A 20,820-nucleotide genomic window follows, 5' to 3' on the forward strand; every position below is an offset into this window, starting at 1 on the left:
TCTGCCCCCCCCCCTTCTCCCGTTTTCCCCCCCCTTCTCCCGTTTCCCCCCCCCTTCTCGTGTTCTTCCCCCCCCTTCTCCCGTTCTCCCCCCCTTCTTCCATTTCCCCCACCCCCCCCGTTCCCCTAGAGGAGAAACCATTTGTGGAGATGAAGTGGAGGTGGTGTGAGAGGTACAATCTGAACTAGTCAAGGACAGAACCATGAAGGTTGAGGAGAAGCTGTGGAGGCGGATAGAATGGTCAACGATGTCGAAAGTAGCAGAGAGGTCTAGAAGGCCGGGGATACAGAGGGAGCCCTGGTCGCAGATGGACAGAATGTCATTTGTCACTTTGACCAGGGCTGTTTCTGTGCTATGGGTGGCACGGAAACCCAATTGGAGGGGTTTGTGAAGGGAGTGGCGGGAGAGGAAGGAGCGAAGATGAGAAGCAACAAATCATTCCAGGACTTTGGAGAGGAAAGGGAGGTTGGAGATGGGTTAGCAGTTTGAGTGTAGAGATAGGGCCAGGGAGGGTTTTTTAAGGATAAGAGTGATGACAGCGGGTTTTTAATGGGGTGGGAACAGTACCAGTGGATAGGAAGAGTCTTATGATGTCTGTGAGTAGAGGGGCAAGGAGATGAGGCTGGGAGGTAAGATAAGGATGGGGTTCTCCCGGTCACCCCCCCGTCTCCCGGTCACCCCCACCTCTCCCAATCTCTCCGCTCTCGGCCCCGACCCTCCCCCTCTCTCCCGGCCCGGCCCTACCCCACTCTTGGCCCTGCACCCTCTCCCAGCACGCCCCTTCTTCTGCCACCTTCACCCGACACCGCCCCCTTTCTCCTGACACAGGTCCCTCCTTCTCCCGCCCCCTCTTCCACTGGCCCCGCCCCTTCTCCCACCGCCCCCCCCTTCCCACTGGTCCTTCTCCCACTGGCCTCCCCCTTCTCCCACCACCCCTGTCCGCTTCTCCCACTGGCCTCTGTAGGGCACCCCCTTCTCTCTCTCTCTCTCTCTCTCTCTCCCCCACCCCTCTTCCCCTGTCCCCTGGTTGCTCTTCCCTGTGTCTTTCTCCCCCCACCCACCCCCTTCTCCCGGTCCGCTCCTCCCCCTCTTTTCCCGTTCCCGCTCCCCCCCTCACCCGCTTCCCCAATCCGGTCCTCCCCCCTTCTTCTGGTCGCGCCCCACCTCCTCCTGGTCCCGCCCCTCCTTCTCCCTGCCGCCCCGCCCCCTTCTCCCTGCCGCCCCACTCCCTTCTCCCCGCCACCCCGTCCCCTTCTCCCTGCCGTCCAGCTCCCCCTTTTCCCGGTGTCCCCCGCACTCTTCTCCCAGTCCCGACCCCCTTTTCCTGGTACATCAACTTTTAGTTGATCCAAGATTCGCATTCCCATTACATTTTTAATGCATCCACTCCAGGATGTCCCTAGCTTTTCCCTGTAGCCAATGGCATTGGAACTGTGCAGGAGCAGGGGGTCCAAGGTAATATGCCTGTAAAGTGCTGTTCAATTAGTCCATAGCAATTCACTGTATTTGGGGAGGAACAGAAGTACCCTCTCTAATTTCAATTTATGATTTTTAATCTATTGTGAATATGACAGTAATCTAGATACTATTATTACAGAACCATGTAATACCAAGTGATTCTTGAGCTTCATGTGAGATCATTCTCTTAACTTTGATTTAACTTAAGTTTTCTTAATTTTTGTATTGATTGGGCAGGTAAGCGACCACATCAGTGTGGGATTTGCAAGAAGGCATTCAAACACAAACACCATCTGATTGAGCATACAAGACTCCACTCGGGGGAGAAACCCTATCAGTGCGATAAGTGTGGCAAACGCTTTTCACATTCAGGCTCCTACTCGCAGCACATGAACCATCGCTACTCGTACTGTAAGCGAGAAGCCGAAGAACGTGAGGGAACGGAACAAGAAGAGACTGGGCCTGATTCACTGAACAACAGTGAGTACACAGACACCAGGACCTCTCCATCCCACGTGGACTCTGATGACAAAGACAGCATCACGAGAGAAGATGAAAGTGAAAAGGAGGAGGAAGAGAAGGACAGTGGTGATGCGCAGGAAAACTGTGTCGAGGAAATGAAAGACGAATCTGAGGAGGAAGAAGGAGAAGAAGAAACAGATGCAAAAAGAACAGATCTAGTCAGTGATATGGAACCGGAAGATACAATAGATAGCCAGAAGGATTTGGAGGCTGACGATACAATAGATAGCCAGAAGGATTTGGAGGCTGACGATACAATAGATAGCCAGAAGGATTTGGAGGCTGACGATACAATAGATAGCCAGAAGGATTTGGAGGCTGACGATACAATAAATAGCCAGAAGGATTTGGAGGCTGACGATACAATAAATAGCAAGAAGGATTTGGAGGCTGACGATACAATAAATAGCCAGAAGGATTTGGAGGCTGATGATACAATAAATAGCAAGAAGGATTTGGAGGGTGAAGATACAATAAATAGCAAGAAAGATTTGGAAGCTAACTCAGCAGATGAAAAAATGTAATGAAAACTTGATCAGGAATATAATTTGGAGAAGAGATGTTCCCAATTAGTGTTGTACCATGTAAAAAAAANTTCCAGAGACACAGTCTATGTTGCTGTGTTTTCTCTTCACTACTGTGTAGAAACCCCGGTGTGCCTGAACCTCAACAATTAGCAATTTACCACATGAACTGTCGAGATATTAGGAATGATGTTTGTATTTTTTAAAAAAAAGCAAAAAAACATTGCAAGTGGAAAAATTTCATAAACGTACTGACTGTCTTGATTTAAAGGCAAACCAACAGGTTTTGAAAGAATTTGCTACCAGTCATTCTGCATTATCCGTTTACTTACACGTTGCTGTTCATTTTGCCATTCAAAAATCCCATTCACTTCAACACTGTATAGTTGGGAGAGATTTCTATGAAAATTTCTATTGCAAATGAAAGCATGAATTGTAGATTTGTATTGCTGCAACTCCTTGCTCAGTTGCTGAATCTCAACATTTCATTGGTGATGAAAGGATGTGAAAGTTTCTGCACTACAGAATTCCCTTTATACTTGTATCCAACATACTCCTAAGTATTATTGTCTACCTTTATCAATATCGCACTAGAAGGTAGTTATTGGTAATGATAGTTGACCTTATTTTAGAGTGTAAATTCATTTGAAGCATATTGTTAGCCTTAAGAAAGCAGCTACTAGAAAAATAAGTCTCAGAAGGATGTGATAAGACTTATAGTTAGATGTATAGGAGCCTGTTGCCACGTCTTCGAAGGAAGGACTAACAGTATTAGTGTTGGAGAGAGAGAGGTTAGTATTTTAGAATAATAAGTGTTAAGTAGGTAAATGAGGATTATGGTATGGAGCTTTGTATCCCCCTGGCCTTATGCAAGACCTGCGTGCTGCAAGTGCCATTTACAATACAGTATTATGGAAACGTGGCTCTAACCAGCCCTTAGCTTTGGTGCAAGTTATTAACAGTGTTAGTTGATTTTATCAGTCAGTATTATTTTAATTCAAATTACGATGTTATCTTTTTAGTTCCTTATGTTATGTTTGTGCAAATTTTGTACTGTATGTCCTTGAACCTGGCAGTATTAATACCCTACTTACTGACACTTGTACCTTTTTAGTTTTAGAAAACTTTTATATTTATGTCTTATTTTTATATTTCTTTATTGTTATTTATTACACAATGTAGTGTATAATACTGTAGTTTGTATTAATACAATAATATATTTTAGTAAGAAAAATGATTTGGAACGTTGATAAGATTTCAAAGCGGAAATACAAATGGGTTCTCTTGCAATGAGATTTTGTTTTTAACAGTGTTATGTAACAATACTACTTGCCTTGGACTGTAGAATTAGAGTATCAAATGGGAATGTATATGTTTTACATTCAGAATCCAGTTATTTGCCCTGCCTCACTTTTAATACATTGGGCTACTGAGTTTCAAATATAATGTTACACAGCATGGTATTTTGCATTTCTATTTGCAATTACTGTGTAACCATGAAACGGTATTATTGTCCTCAATGAGCCAAATTACAAAGTCATGCACAGTGTTGGGAACAACATAAAATGTTTTGCTTTGTGCCAATCTGTTTCAGTATTCCTCTACATCTGATACAAACCAGAAGTTTTTTTTTAAATTGCCTAGTTACATGATAGTCATTTTCTAGTTTTATACCAAATTCCCCATCTCACAATAAAATGCATCAACAAATTGTCTGAAGTTGTGATTTCACTGTTGTCCATATCCTTATTATTTCTATTCCAAAGTTACCACAGACATGATGTTGCATTTTGAAAGTCCACTGCATCCTTGCAGTTTTTTTGCCTAATTTGTAATGTCTTGGATTTATGATGAGCTCTGTCTGTCTCTTGTAAAAGCAGTCCCAAAAGTTGATGCCAATGTTGTATTGTGTTGCAGAATACACAGATATAAACTCTCCATCCATCACGTTGTTTGTCAGTTATGGCCAACAAGCTCAATTGAGACTTAGCATAGGTGATATTAACCTGCAAACCCCATGACACCAGCTATCACAGAACAACGTTCTTCAAATCGAGAATCTGCTCAATAATATACTGTTTTTCTCTTTTTGCAGTTTCTATTCACTCCACCAGCTGCTGATTCAGTGGTGTAACTTCAGCTGTTGAGTTGTCATGGTCCAGTGTGCCTGAGAAAGCTAAGTGATTACATTTGTGAGTTAGAGATGCTTTTGCATAGGGTTCCACTCTGGTCTGGATAGCCTGGAGAGTCATGTGAATATGGAACGGACTATCCCAGGACTTGATTGAGGTGTTCACAAATTGACATAGATACTGGGCAAATAATGATATTAAGAGAGAAGATAAAGAAAAGGTGGAGAAATGAAATTACAAGAGTTGTCATAGATTTAATAGTAATGGAGGGAAATCCCAAGTAAGGAAGTTTGAATTGTTTCAGGAAAGCAAGTGCCTTCAGTTTATTTTACGATGGAACTAAGAGTAGGATGACTGAGGGCAAAATTGGACCATTTTATGGGTCTGCCCAGGTTTTCAGTCCTCCACCAAAGATACTGTTAACACCATTTGTGATAAGGATAACAGGATATTCACCAGTGACTTCTTACACACTAGGGTCATCTTCCACCAACCATACCATGGTTTCCCATGAAATAACAAATAAGATTCTTAAGTGGAAGGTAACTTTCTGCATTTAATGGTCAGTTGGGAGCAAAGCATTACAGACACTTGCTTTGAGACCGGTACCAGAGAAGGATCCACCCTCTTTTATTTCTCTCAACTAAAACATGATTAAACTGTTTAAGATGGTATTCGGGCAGTATGGCTGGGGCCTGGCTGCCCACATTTGGACTAAAGAACACCTATTTTCACATTGTCATTTGGCTTTCTCACCAAACATATCTAAGGTTCAACTTTGAGGATCAAAGGAATCAGTACATGGTATTTATCTCCTATCTCCCATCACTGGATGGTTTCTGAAATTCTTCTTGTGACTGCTTATCCACCCTTTGAATATCTGTCCTTACTTAGGTGATCACCTCAACAGAGATATTCAATTATTTGTCCAAAATATTCCTTGAAAATTCCAGAAACTGTTAACTTATAATGACCAATGAAGGTGCCTTGTTTTGGACTCAGTTGGACATAGATAAGATGCTAAATAGATTAAGGAACTAAACCCAGAATACAATTGAGAGACAAGGCAAGGAAGCAAGGGCAAGAGAGTACAGGTTCAAGAAATGTTTAGGATATGCCAAGAAGTATTTTTATTTTTCAAAAAATTTGTTATCCAGAGGATAATCAACAGGTAGAGCTGGTTACCAGGCAGGGGGATTGAGACAAAACCAACTGATCCATTTAAGAAAGTACTAGATTCTGTAATGGGAGAAAGATAGAGTGAGTATCCTGGAAGGATTCAGAACAAGTGAGCCAAACTTCACTTGTGACTGATATGATCTTTGCACAGAGGATCTCAAATCTCACTAGGACATTATCTTGATCTAATGGTGGCCATCACTTTGTATGTCTGCATCAGAATGCTACAGTTAAACCTCTCCTGCCAATGGTTTCCTCACAGCTTCTTGTGTCCTACTCAGCAAATATATAGAGTCTTTTCTCTAGTTCTAAGGTGGTGGTCCCAAGAGAATATTGTTCTCAAAGGGCATTATTAGCTACCACTTCCTCGCTGGTTGTGAAAATAGATGTTTGTGTATCAACAGTAAGGGTGTTACATATTCAGGAGAGAGTGTCAGGGTCTGTGAACGTCAGCATTCCACATGGCCATGTCCACATTACTTCCATTTCTCTTGAATTCTCATGGTGAAGTAGACGCTTATAGCGGGTGATGTGGAGATACCGATTTGGGAGTTACAGTCTTACAAACGTACTGGGCTAGAGCATTGCCAGAATGATCCCTCAGGTCCACAGAAAAGACTTTGCTCAGTTGTCAAGCTGGATTGTTCATCTAAAGTCAGGGAGTTGCTAGTTGATTTATATCAAGTCAAAAAAAACTACTGTGCTAGTGATGTGTAAGCCACCCATAAACAACATATAATTTGAAATGAAAGAAGTTTGTGGCATAGGATTTGTCTATCAATTTGATGCTCTTTTATATGATGTGATTCCTGTAGTACTTGCAGCACTTGGTTGACCTGAAGCTGTGGTTCATTCCTTTTTCTTCTACGTAAAATATTAATTGTGGGCATGCCTGCAAAACATTATGTAGCTGGAACTAAATTTTTGTAAAACTAGAAGACTGTCGGTATCCAATGGTTTTAGAACAGTAAATTAAACCTCCAAGCAACGATTGGCAAAATAGTAGAATACCCACTTATTTTATCAAGTAAAGGCTTTACTTTACATGGAGTACGGCCATATATTGTAAGCGTTAGACATTAATTTAAAACTTCAGGCTTCTACTCAGAGCAATCTGCATATTGTAGAAATTATTACTGCTTATATTTAGTGGGCACAGATGAGGTGCAATTAAATAGGTCACAACTGGCAGGTGGATTCCCTAATGATGCCTGATAAAGACTGTCAACTTTCCTTTACTTGGTGCTTACAAAGTCCTAAGTAAACAGGCCACTGAGGCCAACCAGTCCATGCTAGTTGTTTATACTCCACACAAGTCTTTATCCATACTTGGTTTGTTGAGAATGAAGAAATTAAGATTATATGCCTTGTAGGGTCTCTGTGCTTTGAATGGATGACCTCCTCCACATGCAGAGGTCCCAAGCACCCATATCCTCACACCTCTTCAGAGAGCACATCGAATAAAGATGAGATGGAAAAGTCAAATTGACCTGAAGAGCTAAACTCGTTTTTTATAGCATGGGAGTCTGACAGCTTACTGATAAGTATGCGTGGAGGCATGTTATAACTTCATAACCCCCAAATCATGTTCCCATTTAAAATCCCTCATTGTTTTAGTGCAGATCTTAGACCAGTAGTGTTAAAGGTGTCTGATAGCGCTATATTAAATGCAAGGATTGTTATTTTTATTATCCAAACAATAAAAATGACCTGATCAGTAAGCAATCTTACTTACTTCAGGGCAAAATATGTCCCAGGCACTGAACCACGATGCCTGAGTCTCCTATTAGGTTAAAATGATCAGTAATCATCTGCCTGCCAACTGCCTGCTCCCTGGACTTCCTAATGCTTTCCTCCACAAGGTGCAGATTATTCCAAACTTTGCAGCTCGTGTCATTTCCATAACCCTAACCCTAATTGGTTCCGGGAACCTATCTTGACCGGCTTCACTGGCTCCCCATTCCTCAGAGAATTGAGTACAAAACCCTTGTTCTTACCTTCAAGGCCATCCGCAGTCTTGCTCCCCCCTACCTCTTGACCTCATAACCCCACATCACCCTGTCCGCTCCCTCTGCTAGGTGGACACCAGCTTGCTTCAGGTCCCCTGCACTTTCCATCCCACTATTGTCGGTTGGGCATTCAGCATCTCTGCCCCCACAATCTGGAACTCAGTCCCTCCGCCTCACCCCCTCTTTTGCGTCCAAGTCCCGTCTGAAGACCTTCCTTTTCGATCCTGCCTTCGGCCACCCTCCCACCCCCACCCCCGCTGCCCTCTTCCCCTTCTGACCCCAACTCGGGTCCAAAACTCCTGATTGTCCAGCGCCCTGGGGTATCTTTCTGATGTGAAGAGTGCTGTACAAGTGTAATTTGTTGTTGGAGGCAACATTAATAACTACAGTGATAATTCTAGTGTAGTCGTCTAGGAGCTGATAATGTTTAATGCTTTCCAGATTTTGGTAGCTTCATGGAAGTGAGCAAACCATTAAAGCCATCACCTTTTTCGCACCCATTTGGGATGTAGAATCCACTACTCAGTAAGGTGTGTGATAGAGGCAGAGTCAGTTGTTGGTTTCAAGAGGGAATTAGACGGGAATATGAAAGATAAAGGCTTGAAGGGTATGGGGATAGAGCAGGGTAGTGAGATTGAACAGCTTGCTCTGAGATGTGATGCGGAATGGCCTCCTACTGCCCTGTAAATTTCTATGACGAAAGAGCATCTTGTGAGTTAGCTGTACCACTGACAATAGATGCATTACACAGTCATCAAATAGAGCATTATAATTTTAAGCAATTAATCTCCAACCTCTAGTGTTCAAAAGTTGATTAGTGATACTCGAGGTATGCAATCAACCTTGCAATTTTTAAAAAAAATCAGTTTACATGAAAATGATACCTTAAAGCAAGGCCACAAAATATGCAATTAATCCACTTTACAATATATTCTGTGAAGTGCTTTAAGACGTCTCAACGACGCAATAAGGCGTTATATCAGATGCAAGGATTATTATTATGAGGCTACAAATCTTAAAATAGATGGCTTAACCGCCACAAATCGAGGTACTTATATTTTAAGTACTGGTTGTCATTGTTCATTTCCTTTGTACAACCAGGTATGTTGTTGTAGGTTTGCAAACGGTTTTCAATTATTTTTAGTCATGGGACCTTTTTCACACAAAATATGGAAAAAATTAGTCTGGGTTTCCACCTGAACTCTTTCCAGTTCAGTAGCATGACTTATAAAAGATTAAATTTACTACTACTGTTTTATGACTGTACCAATCCAGTGTGAAATGTGCTTGAACAGCGTCCAGTGTTGTGCTTTCAGCCATAAACTATTGCCCCCAATCTCTTGAACTCCCTTCCTTTTGCCCCCTCTTTGCCCATCCTCAATCCCACCTGAAGACTTTTGTCTTTGACTGTGTCTTTGGTCACCTCTCTTTCCAGCTCAGTGTTGAGCCACAGTGCTGTTTGTGCTCTGAAAATCCACCCGTGTGAAGAGTTCAAGTTGTTATTGTCCATCCAGTTTCTGGTGAGTGTGGACCTACGGTCTCCAATGAGTAGTAAATTGTTCAGAGCAGCCACAATGATAGTTAGATTACTGAAATGTCACAATGGTACACTAGGGGGAAGATGCTCTTCTGAAGATGAGATATATGAAAGAGAGCTTGACTAACCTATACCTTACTTGAGAGTGATGCTGGCTCTGAGAAAATTTTCATTTTTTCTGCATTGACATCCATCACAAGTAAAAAAGAAAAAAATCCCCAACAACCATGATTGTGTTTCACAGAACAAAATGTTGTTCTTTTGGCAGCAGTTAAAGTAAGTTCTGATATCTAGCTGACAATTTTGACTGAGCCTTTTTAGAAAGACAGACCCTGATCACAAAGGAAATTAAAGGCTGGTGTTTTGCCTCACTATTGGCAAAACTTCTGTACTCGCTGTTTTCATTTTTTTTATGCAAGGCAGTGTTAAAACCAAGTACATGTTAACATTACTGCAGCATGATATAATGTGGAAAATGTAGATCGGACACTCACTATCTTGTCCCTAATATGTAATGCCTCAAGAGTACTAAGTTCTGTGAGTGTCCACAGAGAGTTGGTATATGGTTGATTGCTTACTACCACCTCAGACCAGTGGAGTTGTAATCTCACCACTACATGATGACTGGCATTTTTGTGACATAAAGAATCTGGTTTGCATTAGTGTGGGCATACATTTCTTTTGTGTAAACTTTTTTTCCTGGGAAAAATAAATGATTGCAAACAAAATCCTCCAACGGTTTATTATTGTGCTGAATTATGGCATGGGAACACAAACACAATGGGCGATATTCAACATAAAAGGTTAACAAAGACACAATAGTGTGAATGCAGTAGCTAAAGAAAAAACAGATTGCAGAAAACAAGTAAAAGAAAAATAAAGCCCAAAGTCTGGAATTAGATATGTGGAGTGAGATAGTGACGCTATGAGATGCACAAACAGTAACTCTGGAAGTCTTTGAAATTAGTAATCTTTTCGCTAAGCATAAAAATATAGAACTTTCATTTTTATAGCGCCTGTAATGTTTAAAATGTCTCCCAAGTGCTAAATAATAATTACTGTATTGTGTAAAGAAGTTCTATAGGTAAATGAGGCATTATTTTGCACACAGCCAAATTTCACAAACAACCATAAGGTGAATTTTACCTGGAGGATTCTTCCACCAGAAGAAATTCCCTTCTGTTTTTGAATAGTAGAATGGGAACATTAACATACACATGAGAACACAATCTTGGTTTAACATCTCACCCAAAAGACAGCACCTTCAACCATGCAGAACTTCTTATCTGGGACTGCACTCTCGTGTCATTCTGGAGTCGAGACTTAAGGAATATTAAAATATATGTTTTGTATGCTAAAATGTTATAATTAAATAACATATTTTATATTAAACAATAGTTGATGATTGTTATTTGTAATAAAACTTTTGAGTGAAAATTAACTGCAAAGCATGTATATAAATAAATCTGCCTTATATCTACAGAAGAAATGAAAACAAGAACCTGCAACTCAGACTGACAACCAGCTTCTCATTTTTATTTCCTTTTATCACAATACAAATTTGTTCTCAAAACTAATCACAATTTCTTTAAGATCACCAGAGGTATTGTCTGAATTTTTCTCAACCTCATCTTTGATTATCTCCACCTCCACATGCATAGAGACCCCATGTGGCTTGGGGACCCCATAGTGTGCATTGACATTGATATCACTATCTGGCAAGCTTTCCTGCTGCTTATCCAGCTAGGACCACCCTACCAGTTAGGGCTTTGGCTTGCAGGGTTGGTCCATCAAGCACACTGCTTCCACAGATCAAGCAAATCCTACCTATTGCAGACGCCACTCACTATATCTCCTGGGGTCTATTTATGCATAGATTACTCCTTGATCTCCAAAGGTATTTAAGGTGCATTAAGATTAACTCATTCATGTTTAACCAAGGTTGGCTTCCCACCACAAGTCAACATTCCCAGCCCATTCCTCCAGACTCAGCAACACAGTCTGCGCCTCTCTGTATAGCTTCTAATATTGGAGTGAATATTACAATGTGTTAATTAACATCTATGTGCATTCAGTTTAGTGACCCTACACCATCAAACATAACTAGCTTGCAGGTTTGCTGATAGAAGACAACTCTCCTCTCAATATTCTTCTCAACGGTGTAGAAAGCCAGCTAATGGACTTCTTGCTAATGGAACAGTGCGTTGGGCTGCTTGGTAGAGGGATATCAATTTAGCTGCACAAAACAAATCAGACTAACTGCTAGTAAAAGGTTATGAACTGGAAGCCCAACGCATGGCACAGCTGGCTTCTCGTACATTACCATTTAGAATGGTATCCACCTCCAGGACAAGTGAGTGACTTTCATAAGTAACTAAAGTACCCAAATTCAGTGAGGTTTTTGAAGGAGTTAATCAGCACATGAGCTGTTTTTTAGGGGAAAATATCTATTATTCTGGGTGGAGGCAGGATTCATTTAAACATAGTCTCACTTAAAATTTGTTAAATTTCCCCCACCTTGTCTGCCCCACCATTGGGGTCGGGCCTTCAGCCTTCCTTCCCCCACCCTCTGAAACTCCATTCAGGAGCTCCACCTCAACCCTTCCTTCCCTATTTCCTTCAAGGTCTGCCTCAAGACCTTACTCTCTGACTGTGCTTTGGTCATCTTCCCACCCCCAACCCATTTGGTCCCCAGCCCTCCCGAATCCAACTCTCAGCTCGGATGCAAACCCTTGACTGTCAAGCGTCTTGGAATGTTCCCCTGATGTGAAAGGCTCTAGATAAATCCAATTTGTTGTTGTTAGTTGTATCCTCTAGTGGTATGTTCATGGTATAAAGCAAACAGACCACTTAATATATTTACACACAGTCAATTCACTTCACATATATTCTGTAAAGCGCTTTGAGACATAACCATGTGATAAGGCGCTATATCAAATGCAAGGATTATTATTACCATTTGCCTCAGCTATTCCTCCCAGCATTTCAAAGACCTAGATCGTGATTCCCTCAATTTTTTTTAACAAAAACAAGGTTCAGCTCTTCTCCCATAGGTTAGTGCCCTATAGCCTGATATTATACTGGTCACTCTTCTCTGGACTCCCACCTTCACGTTAATCTCTCAGTGACAGCATCTGAGTCAGCCACGCAAGAGTAATGTTCTGCCTGCTAGCATGAATTCCCTCATTCAGGTTATAAAACGCCGCTATACATGCAAATTAATAGTGTTATTTACTAAACAGATTCAAATTTCAGCGGCCACAGTTGTGTAAGATGTTACCCTGCTGGATGCCAAGCATTCCATTCACTTAGCCTGGCAAGAGATAAAGCTGCCTATTGCCAAAGCATGTTTTGTGTGCCAAGATACAGTGCAGAACATTGAGAATGAGATCGAGGACCTGATCGTACTGTAAAAGAGCAGGCAGATGTTGAGGTTATTGAACTTTTGGAAGGAATAACTCCTGTCATCTCCCAATGATTCTGATACGCAGCAGCAGCAAGTCACAGGTTCCCACTGCTGAAGATGAGCAGGACATTAAACTACGACCATTATCAAGCAACCTCTGGACACTCTTAATATTATTTGCTGTCACTTCCATAGCCTGCACAAAGCAGTTTTACTGCCTTGTGTGTACACCCTCTGGTCAGCAGGCTCCGGCCTGCTCCACATCCCATGCCCGGGCCACCCCACCATCACCAGTTGGGCTTTCAGCCTTGCTGCTCCCACCCTTTGGAACTCCATCTCTCAGTCCCTTTGCCTCGCTCCCTCCTTTGCCTCCTTCAAGACCCTCCTCTTCGATTGTGTCTTCAGCTACCCACCTACCCTTATCCTCCCTGCCCTCCACCCCTCCTGATCTCACACCCCAGCTCGGGGCCAAATCCCTGACTGTCCACTCCTTGGGATGTCCTCCTGATGTGAAAAGCGCTATACAAATGTAATTAGCTGAATAGACCTATATTCTGGACAATTCAGGAATTCTTGAAAATGTGAAGTTTCAACAATGTTTTTATGCTTCACAGTTAACCTGTTTTGCCCATAAAACACAGTCAATCCACTTTACAATATAATAATTCTTGTATTTGATATAGCGCCTTCGAGACATCTCAAAGTGCTTCACAGAATATGTTGTAAAGAGAATTGACTATATTTTGGGCTAAATTTATTCTGTGAAGTGCTTTGAGACATCTCAACGACATGATAAGATGCTATATTAAATGCAAGAATTATTACATTATTATAAGGATTACTATAACATTATAAGCTTTCAAAGTTAAACACATTTTAAGATTTGAAATGTTTATTTTAATATTGTAGCTTTAATATTTTGTCAGAATGCACAAAACTTTTTTTTAGATTCTTTATACAGTTTGAAGAATTGATTATTCTACCTGTAATACGTAAAAATGCACAGTTGCCTCATTTTGGATATTAGCAAAAATGCATACTGTTTTAGCAATGTTTTTCATTTAAGAAACATTTGATAATTCCTGTTCTTGGCTGTGCTGCACAATAACAACAACAACATTTATACAGCATCCCTCACGCAGGGTAGTATCCCAGAGTGCTTAATGCTAGAGAATTGAGGAAAGTCTATGTTAACTGAAGGCTGGATTTCTGTCCTCATTGTTAAATAATTTAATCCAGCATTAATTCCCAGATATGGTATGTACATACATCATACCTGTATTATTCCTTAATGTAAGGCAACATTTTTACAGCGGCAATTTATTAGTTTACCCTTATTATTTTAGACAAGAACACACAATCGAAATAATGATCAATTGGTAGATGATAATTATATATAAATAAATTATAAATAAATAATTATATTTCTGTTTTTTACTGAATAGTGGGGCTGCAAGAGGTACATTAACAATTGTACCACTCATTCTGAGCAACTGGAAGAATATGACCCTTGAGCTGAATGACAGACCTTGAAAATCTGCTATGTTAGCTCTTGGGTAGTTGCCAGTATAAATGGTGCATGCACTGGTTGGAATCCCTAACCTAATGCAGGTGTCCTGCAGTGAATGTGTGCAAAAGTAGGTTTTGCTAACAAATGTTAACAGGTTAACACATTTTTTTTGCTGGAAGCCTGCAGATTTTGTTTCAGCTGGAAGAGAAGCTCAACAGAGGTGCAATATAAATATTTGCATGCTTTTTGCATTCTGTTTAAACTAATTACACAGGGACATTCACAACATGTACATTCAGGAATGTGTGGAATAGTTTTCCATGAGCAGTGTAATTGCGTTTGGATTCAGGTTTTAGTAACTAACACACATGGACAGCAGCTTAAAGATTCAACAAGGGTTAGCATTTATTTAATAGTTTTTCAGTGTAACCAGATTTAAAACGGATAAACTTTTTTTTAATTCCCTGCATTCAAATTTTGAGAATATTTGTAATTGGTACACTTAAGAAGGAATGCCAAATCATGTTCACTGTGAATTTAGCTGTTACAGAAAAAAGGCCTATTTGCTCCAGCGTGGCAGCCCTAATTTCTATGTTCTGTATATCTGCTACCTCGAAGAAAAACACAGAATACAAGCAGTGCAGTCAGGTTTGCAGTGAACTGATACACAGCTGTTCTCAAATCCCTCTGTGCCACTGAGACAAATGATCTGAGTCAGTCTGTGCTAACAGGGTCAGCTCCAGAGCCAGCAGAGAACTGTGACGGATGCAGGATCACCACAGCTCCAGCTTATTTCACATCAATCACTACTCAATGAAACTCCTATGGGGCTGCCAAGCTGGACTTGATCTGTTAGTGTGTTGTTTACATTAGAAGGCAATTTATGGTATTCAGATGAAAGTTTCTGTTCATTACCTCAAATTCATTCTATGTATTGGCATAACAAGTATATAATAACAACACAAGTGTTAATTGCATGAAATTGTGATTAGTCAGTTTTGTCTGCCAATTGAAGCATAAGCATTTTTCCAGTTCAAACATTGGTTTGATTTATTGATTATTAGGATTTTTTTNACATGAAGTGAATCTTGAATACTGTGTAATTTTTTGTTTTGTGTCACCTACTCTGTAATGCACTTTTTGTAGATTGTATATTTTTATATACATCATGGATTCAGTCGAAAATTCAGATCATGATTTATATTTTAACCAAAATGCAGACCTCAAAATACAACAGCATCTTGCATTTATATAGCACCTCTCACACAGGGTAGCGTCCCAGAGTGCTTGACAGTGGCAGAGCACGATGCTGAGCCAGTGGGAGGGGGAGCTGACCATGGGCACAGTCAAAGAGAAAGGTCTTCAGGCGTGACCCTCCTCTCCGGATGGAGGGAGAGTTTGGGGGTGTGAAACGAAAGTGAAACGAACATGAACAAAAACTACAACAATAAATACAACTTGCATTCATAAAACGCCTCTCACACAGGCTGGCGTCCCAGAGCGCTAGAAACTACTATCTTACGCGTAGAACATTGTTGAGGGCAGCTGTCGTTCCCTTTCATTCAAGGTTTGCCTGGAAAAAGTAGAACTGTTCTTCCCAGTTTTTTAGTTTTCCCCTTTCTGCCAGGCCTCCCCTCAGGCAAGATGTTCTCCAGGCAAGAATGTTGGCCGGCTCCATAGCCAATGCTACAATGAAACCTGACACATATCAATACACTGCTGCCCTATACCACTAGACTGTGCTCCTGCTTAGCTATGGTAAACATAGAAAGACACAGTGGTCATTATCACATCATATCCTGTATTTCTCAACACATTCCTAGCCACATAGAAAAATGTGCTGACATGGCAGATTCCTGGTGTTCCTACTGCTTGGTGCAGTATATAGTGCACCAAGCAGTAGGATATTTACTCCTTAAACATTGCATGTAATGAAGAACATTGGAGACAAGCCTGAAACTTAGAAGTTTAAAAGCGAATGCACTCTCAACAATGTTCTATGCGTAAGCTATTAGTTTCCAGTACTCTGGGACAATATCCTGCATAAGAGGCACTGTTAAAAGCATTTACCTTTATATTTATGTGGTGGACTGAGGTCCGCAAATAGGTAACTCCCTGATACAAAAGTGAAACAAAAACCTGCTAATGTTTCAAATTTGAATACTATAAAACCAGGAACGCTGGAAATGCTCAGTCAGAATCTGGAAGAAAAAGACAAGTTAAAGTTTCATGTACAACTTTTATTCCCAGGATTAAACGATCTGCCATGATCTACCAAACTGGTGAAATATATTATAATAATAATACTTACATTTGATATAGCGCCTTATCACATCATTGAGACGTTTCAAAGTGCTTCACAGAATATATTGTAAAGTGGATTGACTGTGTATTTGTGGGTGAACCGCATCAGCCAATTATGCACATCAGGGTCCCACAAACAGTCGTGGATTGAGTGAACACATTTTGTTTGCAGGGATTATTACCCCCGAAAGCGATCCGCCATTAGACTAACAACCGGGTTCCTATTTACTGCTAGATAAACAGGTGTGTGGAGTAAAGAAACTTGCTAAAAGAATCGAAGCCAAGTCCTACTTGTGAGGTGAGTTCGCTATCCACTACGCTACGGGACTCCAAGGAAATTAATAGATGGGACAAGCCTATTTATGCTTCATTTCCATTACAGAGCCAGCGGAAGCCACTAATGGCATCCATCGAGCCCCACTGTGCCTGTGTACCATACACAGTAAGGCAGCCAGTCTTGGCAGAAGAGGGAAGCCAGCATTCCACAGGGTGACCACATTAATATCAGCACCTGCACTGAGGCCACTAATACATGGCCTGACTGTGTTCAGGTTGTGACAATTGGAGTCGAGACTGTGTGAAAGGCTTTGCACATGTGCAAAGAGCATGGTGTTAGCATGTCACTGCTCCAGCCAGTGTATTTCTGATGATGGAACAACTCACTGCAGAGACCAAGGGAGATTTTGAAGCCGGAAAAGACTTGCTGTAGTTTGACACCAGGAAATTTTGGGTGCATTTTATCAAGAGTTGCCTCGGCCCTGCCTCCGCCAGCAAACCTGTAATGTAAAAGTGATATAATGCAGTGTCGGCAAGACATTCTAGCCTGAAAAAAAATGGCACTAAAAATGTATTTTGTGAGCTCCGTTACCCAAAGAGCAGTAGCAAAGATTGGGAGAAATGCCAGAAAACCAAGTGCCTTTGCTCCTGCCTTTTTTTTGTAATTTCCCCAACCATTATTTGGAAAAGTGTGGCTTCATCACGATGCTCACACGCTGATGTTAAGACTTCCACATACATCACTGAATCAACGCTCTCTGATGCTATGATATTTTCACGATTGAGCGGATCCAATGGGAGGTCCAGAGCTCAGAAAACTAGCCATTGTATGCTATTTGTAGTGCCAGCCTGGCTCAATGGTTAGCACTATCACATCTGAATCAGAAGATTATGCATTTAACTCCCTTGTCAGGATTGTGAACTCATGTGCTCTTGTCTGACAATCTAATGCAGTGCTGGGGTGTGCTGGATTGTTGGATTTGGTTCCTCCAGATGAGGTTAAATCTAGTTCACATCTACCTGTTCAGGTTGGTGATAAAGATCACATGGCACTACTCGAAAAGAGAAGGCAGTTTCTCCCAATGTTCTGGCCAGCAATCTCCCAGAAAAAAANTGGGTCATTCACTTCATTGCTGTTTGTTGGATGTTTCTTGTGCAAATTGTCTGCTGTGTTCACCTACAAAAATATACAGTCACTACACTTCAAAGTATATCCTGTGAAACTCTGTGAGATGTCCCCCCGATGTGAAAGGCTCTACATCAAATGCAAGGGTTATTATTACTAATTGCTTCCAGTGACAAGCCTGCCACCGGAGACCAGTTTGAAGTTTAATAGCAGTAAAAAAAATCAGATGATTTCATTTCAAATTCTGGTATATTTGCATAAGCATTGAACAATCTGCTACATTATGTATTAGTTGGCAGTATGGTGCTCAAGTGTATTGAGATACTGTAATCTGTGCCACAGAGCTCTAGTGAGCTGTTTTTTGCCTGGCATTCTGCTCACCACAATCTTACAAAGGAACCTTGACTCGCCAATCAAGGAAGGTGTCAAGTGAAAACACATTCTTCCTCTGTAGGAAAGATGCACCATCAAGGGAAGATCACAAATCATAAGAATGGTTTATTTGAAGAAGGCCCTTCAGCCTATTTGATTTCATCCCTTGAGAACACCCGCCTTACCATCGCCCCATTCACTGCATCAAACTGAATTTCAAATGAGTCCAATGTCCTGGTCACCACCATCTTTTCAGGCAACATGTTCCAATCATTGATTCCTCTCTGTACAGAAAATACTTCCTGGAGTCAGAAAATACTGTTTACAACTCTAAGCCTATGTCCTGTTGTTCCACTGTTTTGTTGCATCCTAAAGTATTGTTCTGGGTTTACTTTTTCAATCCCATTTGAAATTTTACACACTATGAGATCCCATTTGAGTTGCCTTCTCTCAAGACTGAAGAGTCTTAGCTTATCTAAAGCTTGCATTAACTTGTCTAATCATTGAAGAAGCAAGGGTAGCTACTCTTGCCTGGCTCTCAGTCATTAGCAACAAAGCACCATTACTGAAGAGGTGAAACAATGGGTTGAAGGCCTCCTTCTGTGAAGAAGATTTCTATTTCTCGTTTCTATCTGGAAACTGGTAATTTCTCACCCAGGGAACAGTACATGACAAGAAAAATACCTGACAGAGGAGAGGTGATAAACAAGATCTGGGAGGAAAATTGTGTTAACAATTAAACACTGTGTGGGATTTGTGATTCAGACTTTTGTAATTTCCCTTCTAGGTTTATTATTAGAACACAATTGCACACCTTAGTGTGGGAGCTGTTATACTGTGAGAACTTCTGCCCAGATATATTGTGTTGTGGGCACGATTTTGTACTGTGTATTCTCATTTTCAAGACTTTAACATCGTCTTGTGATTTGTGGGATGATGGAAACATTGGCTGCTGCCTATATAAAAATTCACTTTAATTTCTAATCAGTAATGTTTTGTGAAGCACTTGATGAGGTTTTAATTTACATGGAGGATGCTATAAAATGCAACTTATTATTTATTTCTTACATCACATTTACAACTTATGGTGCCTCTAAGGCTTCAAGACATGCACCCTATTATCAAGAAATAAGCTATGAGAAATTGTCTAATAGCTGAACTTTATGTGCATGAGCCTGGCTCAGTTGGTAGCACTCTCGCCTCTGAGTCAGAAGGTTGTGGATTCAAGCCTCACGTCGGGACTTCACATAGTCTAAGCTGAAATTCCAATGCAGCGCTGGGAGTGTACTGCATTGAAGATTGGTGCCATGCTTCAGATGAGACCTTAAACAGAGGCCGCATTCTCTTTACTATTCAAAAAGAAAAGGGAGTTTCTCCCAGTATTCTGCCGAAATGAAATTGGTCATTCACTTCACCCTGTTTATGGCACTTTGCTCTGCGCAAATTGGCTGCCACATTCGCCCACAAAAACACACAGTCACTATACTTTACAGTATATCCTGTGAAGTGCTGTGAGATGCTCTCCTGATGTGAAAGGCGCTATACCAAATGTAAGCATTATTATTATTATGATGATGAAAAAGCACCAACTAAACTCCTAGTCAGAAAGCAATGGACATGAAACAATGGTGAGCATTATTTTTTCTGTTTAAATTTACTCCTGTGTCTGCCTCTTGACAGAGCTGTTCAAACACAGAGTCTACTTCCTCACATTGGTTGCAATGTTTAAAACTTTACCATGATAATTATAAGGTGTAACTGAATTGATTTATTTCAATCAATTTGTGTATGTTTGAATGTTGCTCTTGTGCTTTTGGGCGACCTGAACAGGAAAAGTCTAAGAACGCATCTGATTCCACCATAACTTTGACCAAACAAACACAATAGTCAGCCCTCCATCCATCGTGTCCTGTAATTGGTATTTTACCAGATAAAGCGAGGGAGAGAGAGAGTTAAATTTTGTTAGCTCACAAGCAGAGATCTCACAATAATCAATGCAGTGCATCAATCCCTACACAATCATTGTAATGAAAGGTGCGGAAACCTCTTTTCTGGAAGCCAAAGGATGTGTAGTTAACTTCTTGTGAAAGGACAGTGGCAATAGATTGGGAATGCAGGTAAACAGATTGTGTTAATGAAAAATGATAGGCCCAAGCTAACTCCCCAAAATATTCAGATCAAAAATAATTATCTATTTGGGGAGAATGAACATCCCTTTATTTTTATTTCTTACATCACATTTACAAATTATGGTGTAGATAAATAGATAATTATTTGGGAGGAGAAGTTTACAGGGCTATGGGGAGAAAGCGGGGGAGTGGGATTGATTTGGATAGCTCTTTTAAAAGAGCCGGCGCAGACACGATGGGCCGAATGGCCTCCTACTGTGCTGTATAATTCTATGATTCTATGTCTGTTTAAAATTAAGAACAGGATTTCAGAATTGCTCACATTAAGTAAACGGG

General features: G+C 40.9%; 1 protein-coding gene across 6 annotated transcripts in view; it reads left to right on the forward strand.

Moving 5' to 3' along the window:
- zeb1b (zinc finger E-box binding homeobox 1b) overlaps nt 1-7,786 on the forward strand; it is a 106,540-nt gene extending 98,754 nt beyond the window's left edge. For 5 of the 6 annotated variants that reach the window (XM_042332611.1, XM_042332612.1, XM_042332614.1 and 2 more), the window contains one exon: nt 1,696-7,786. In XM_042332611.1, the coding sequence (XP_042188545.1) occupies nt 1,696-2,504 (809 nt within the window). In that variant the 3' untranslated portion in view covers nt 2,505-7,786. The remainder of the gene's footprint in view (nt 1-1,695) is intronic. The other variant, XM_042332615.1, reaches the window with a different exon arrangement.
- The last annotated feature ends 13,034 nt before the right edge of the window (nt 7,787-20,820 follow it).

This window comes from Callorhinchus milii, unplaced genomic scaffold, assembly GCF_018977255.1.
Source record: "Callorhinchus milii isolate IMCB2004 unplaced genomic scaffold, IMCB_Cmil_1.0 Scaffold2, whole genome shotgun sequence".
Classification (NCBI taxonomy): domain Eukaryota; kingdom Metazoa; phylum Chordata; class Chondrichthyes; order Chimaeriformes; family Callorhinchidae; genus Callorhinchus; species Callorhinchus milii.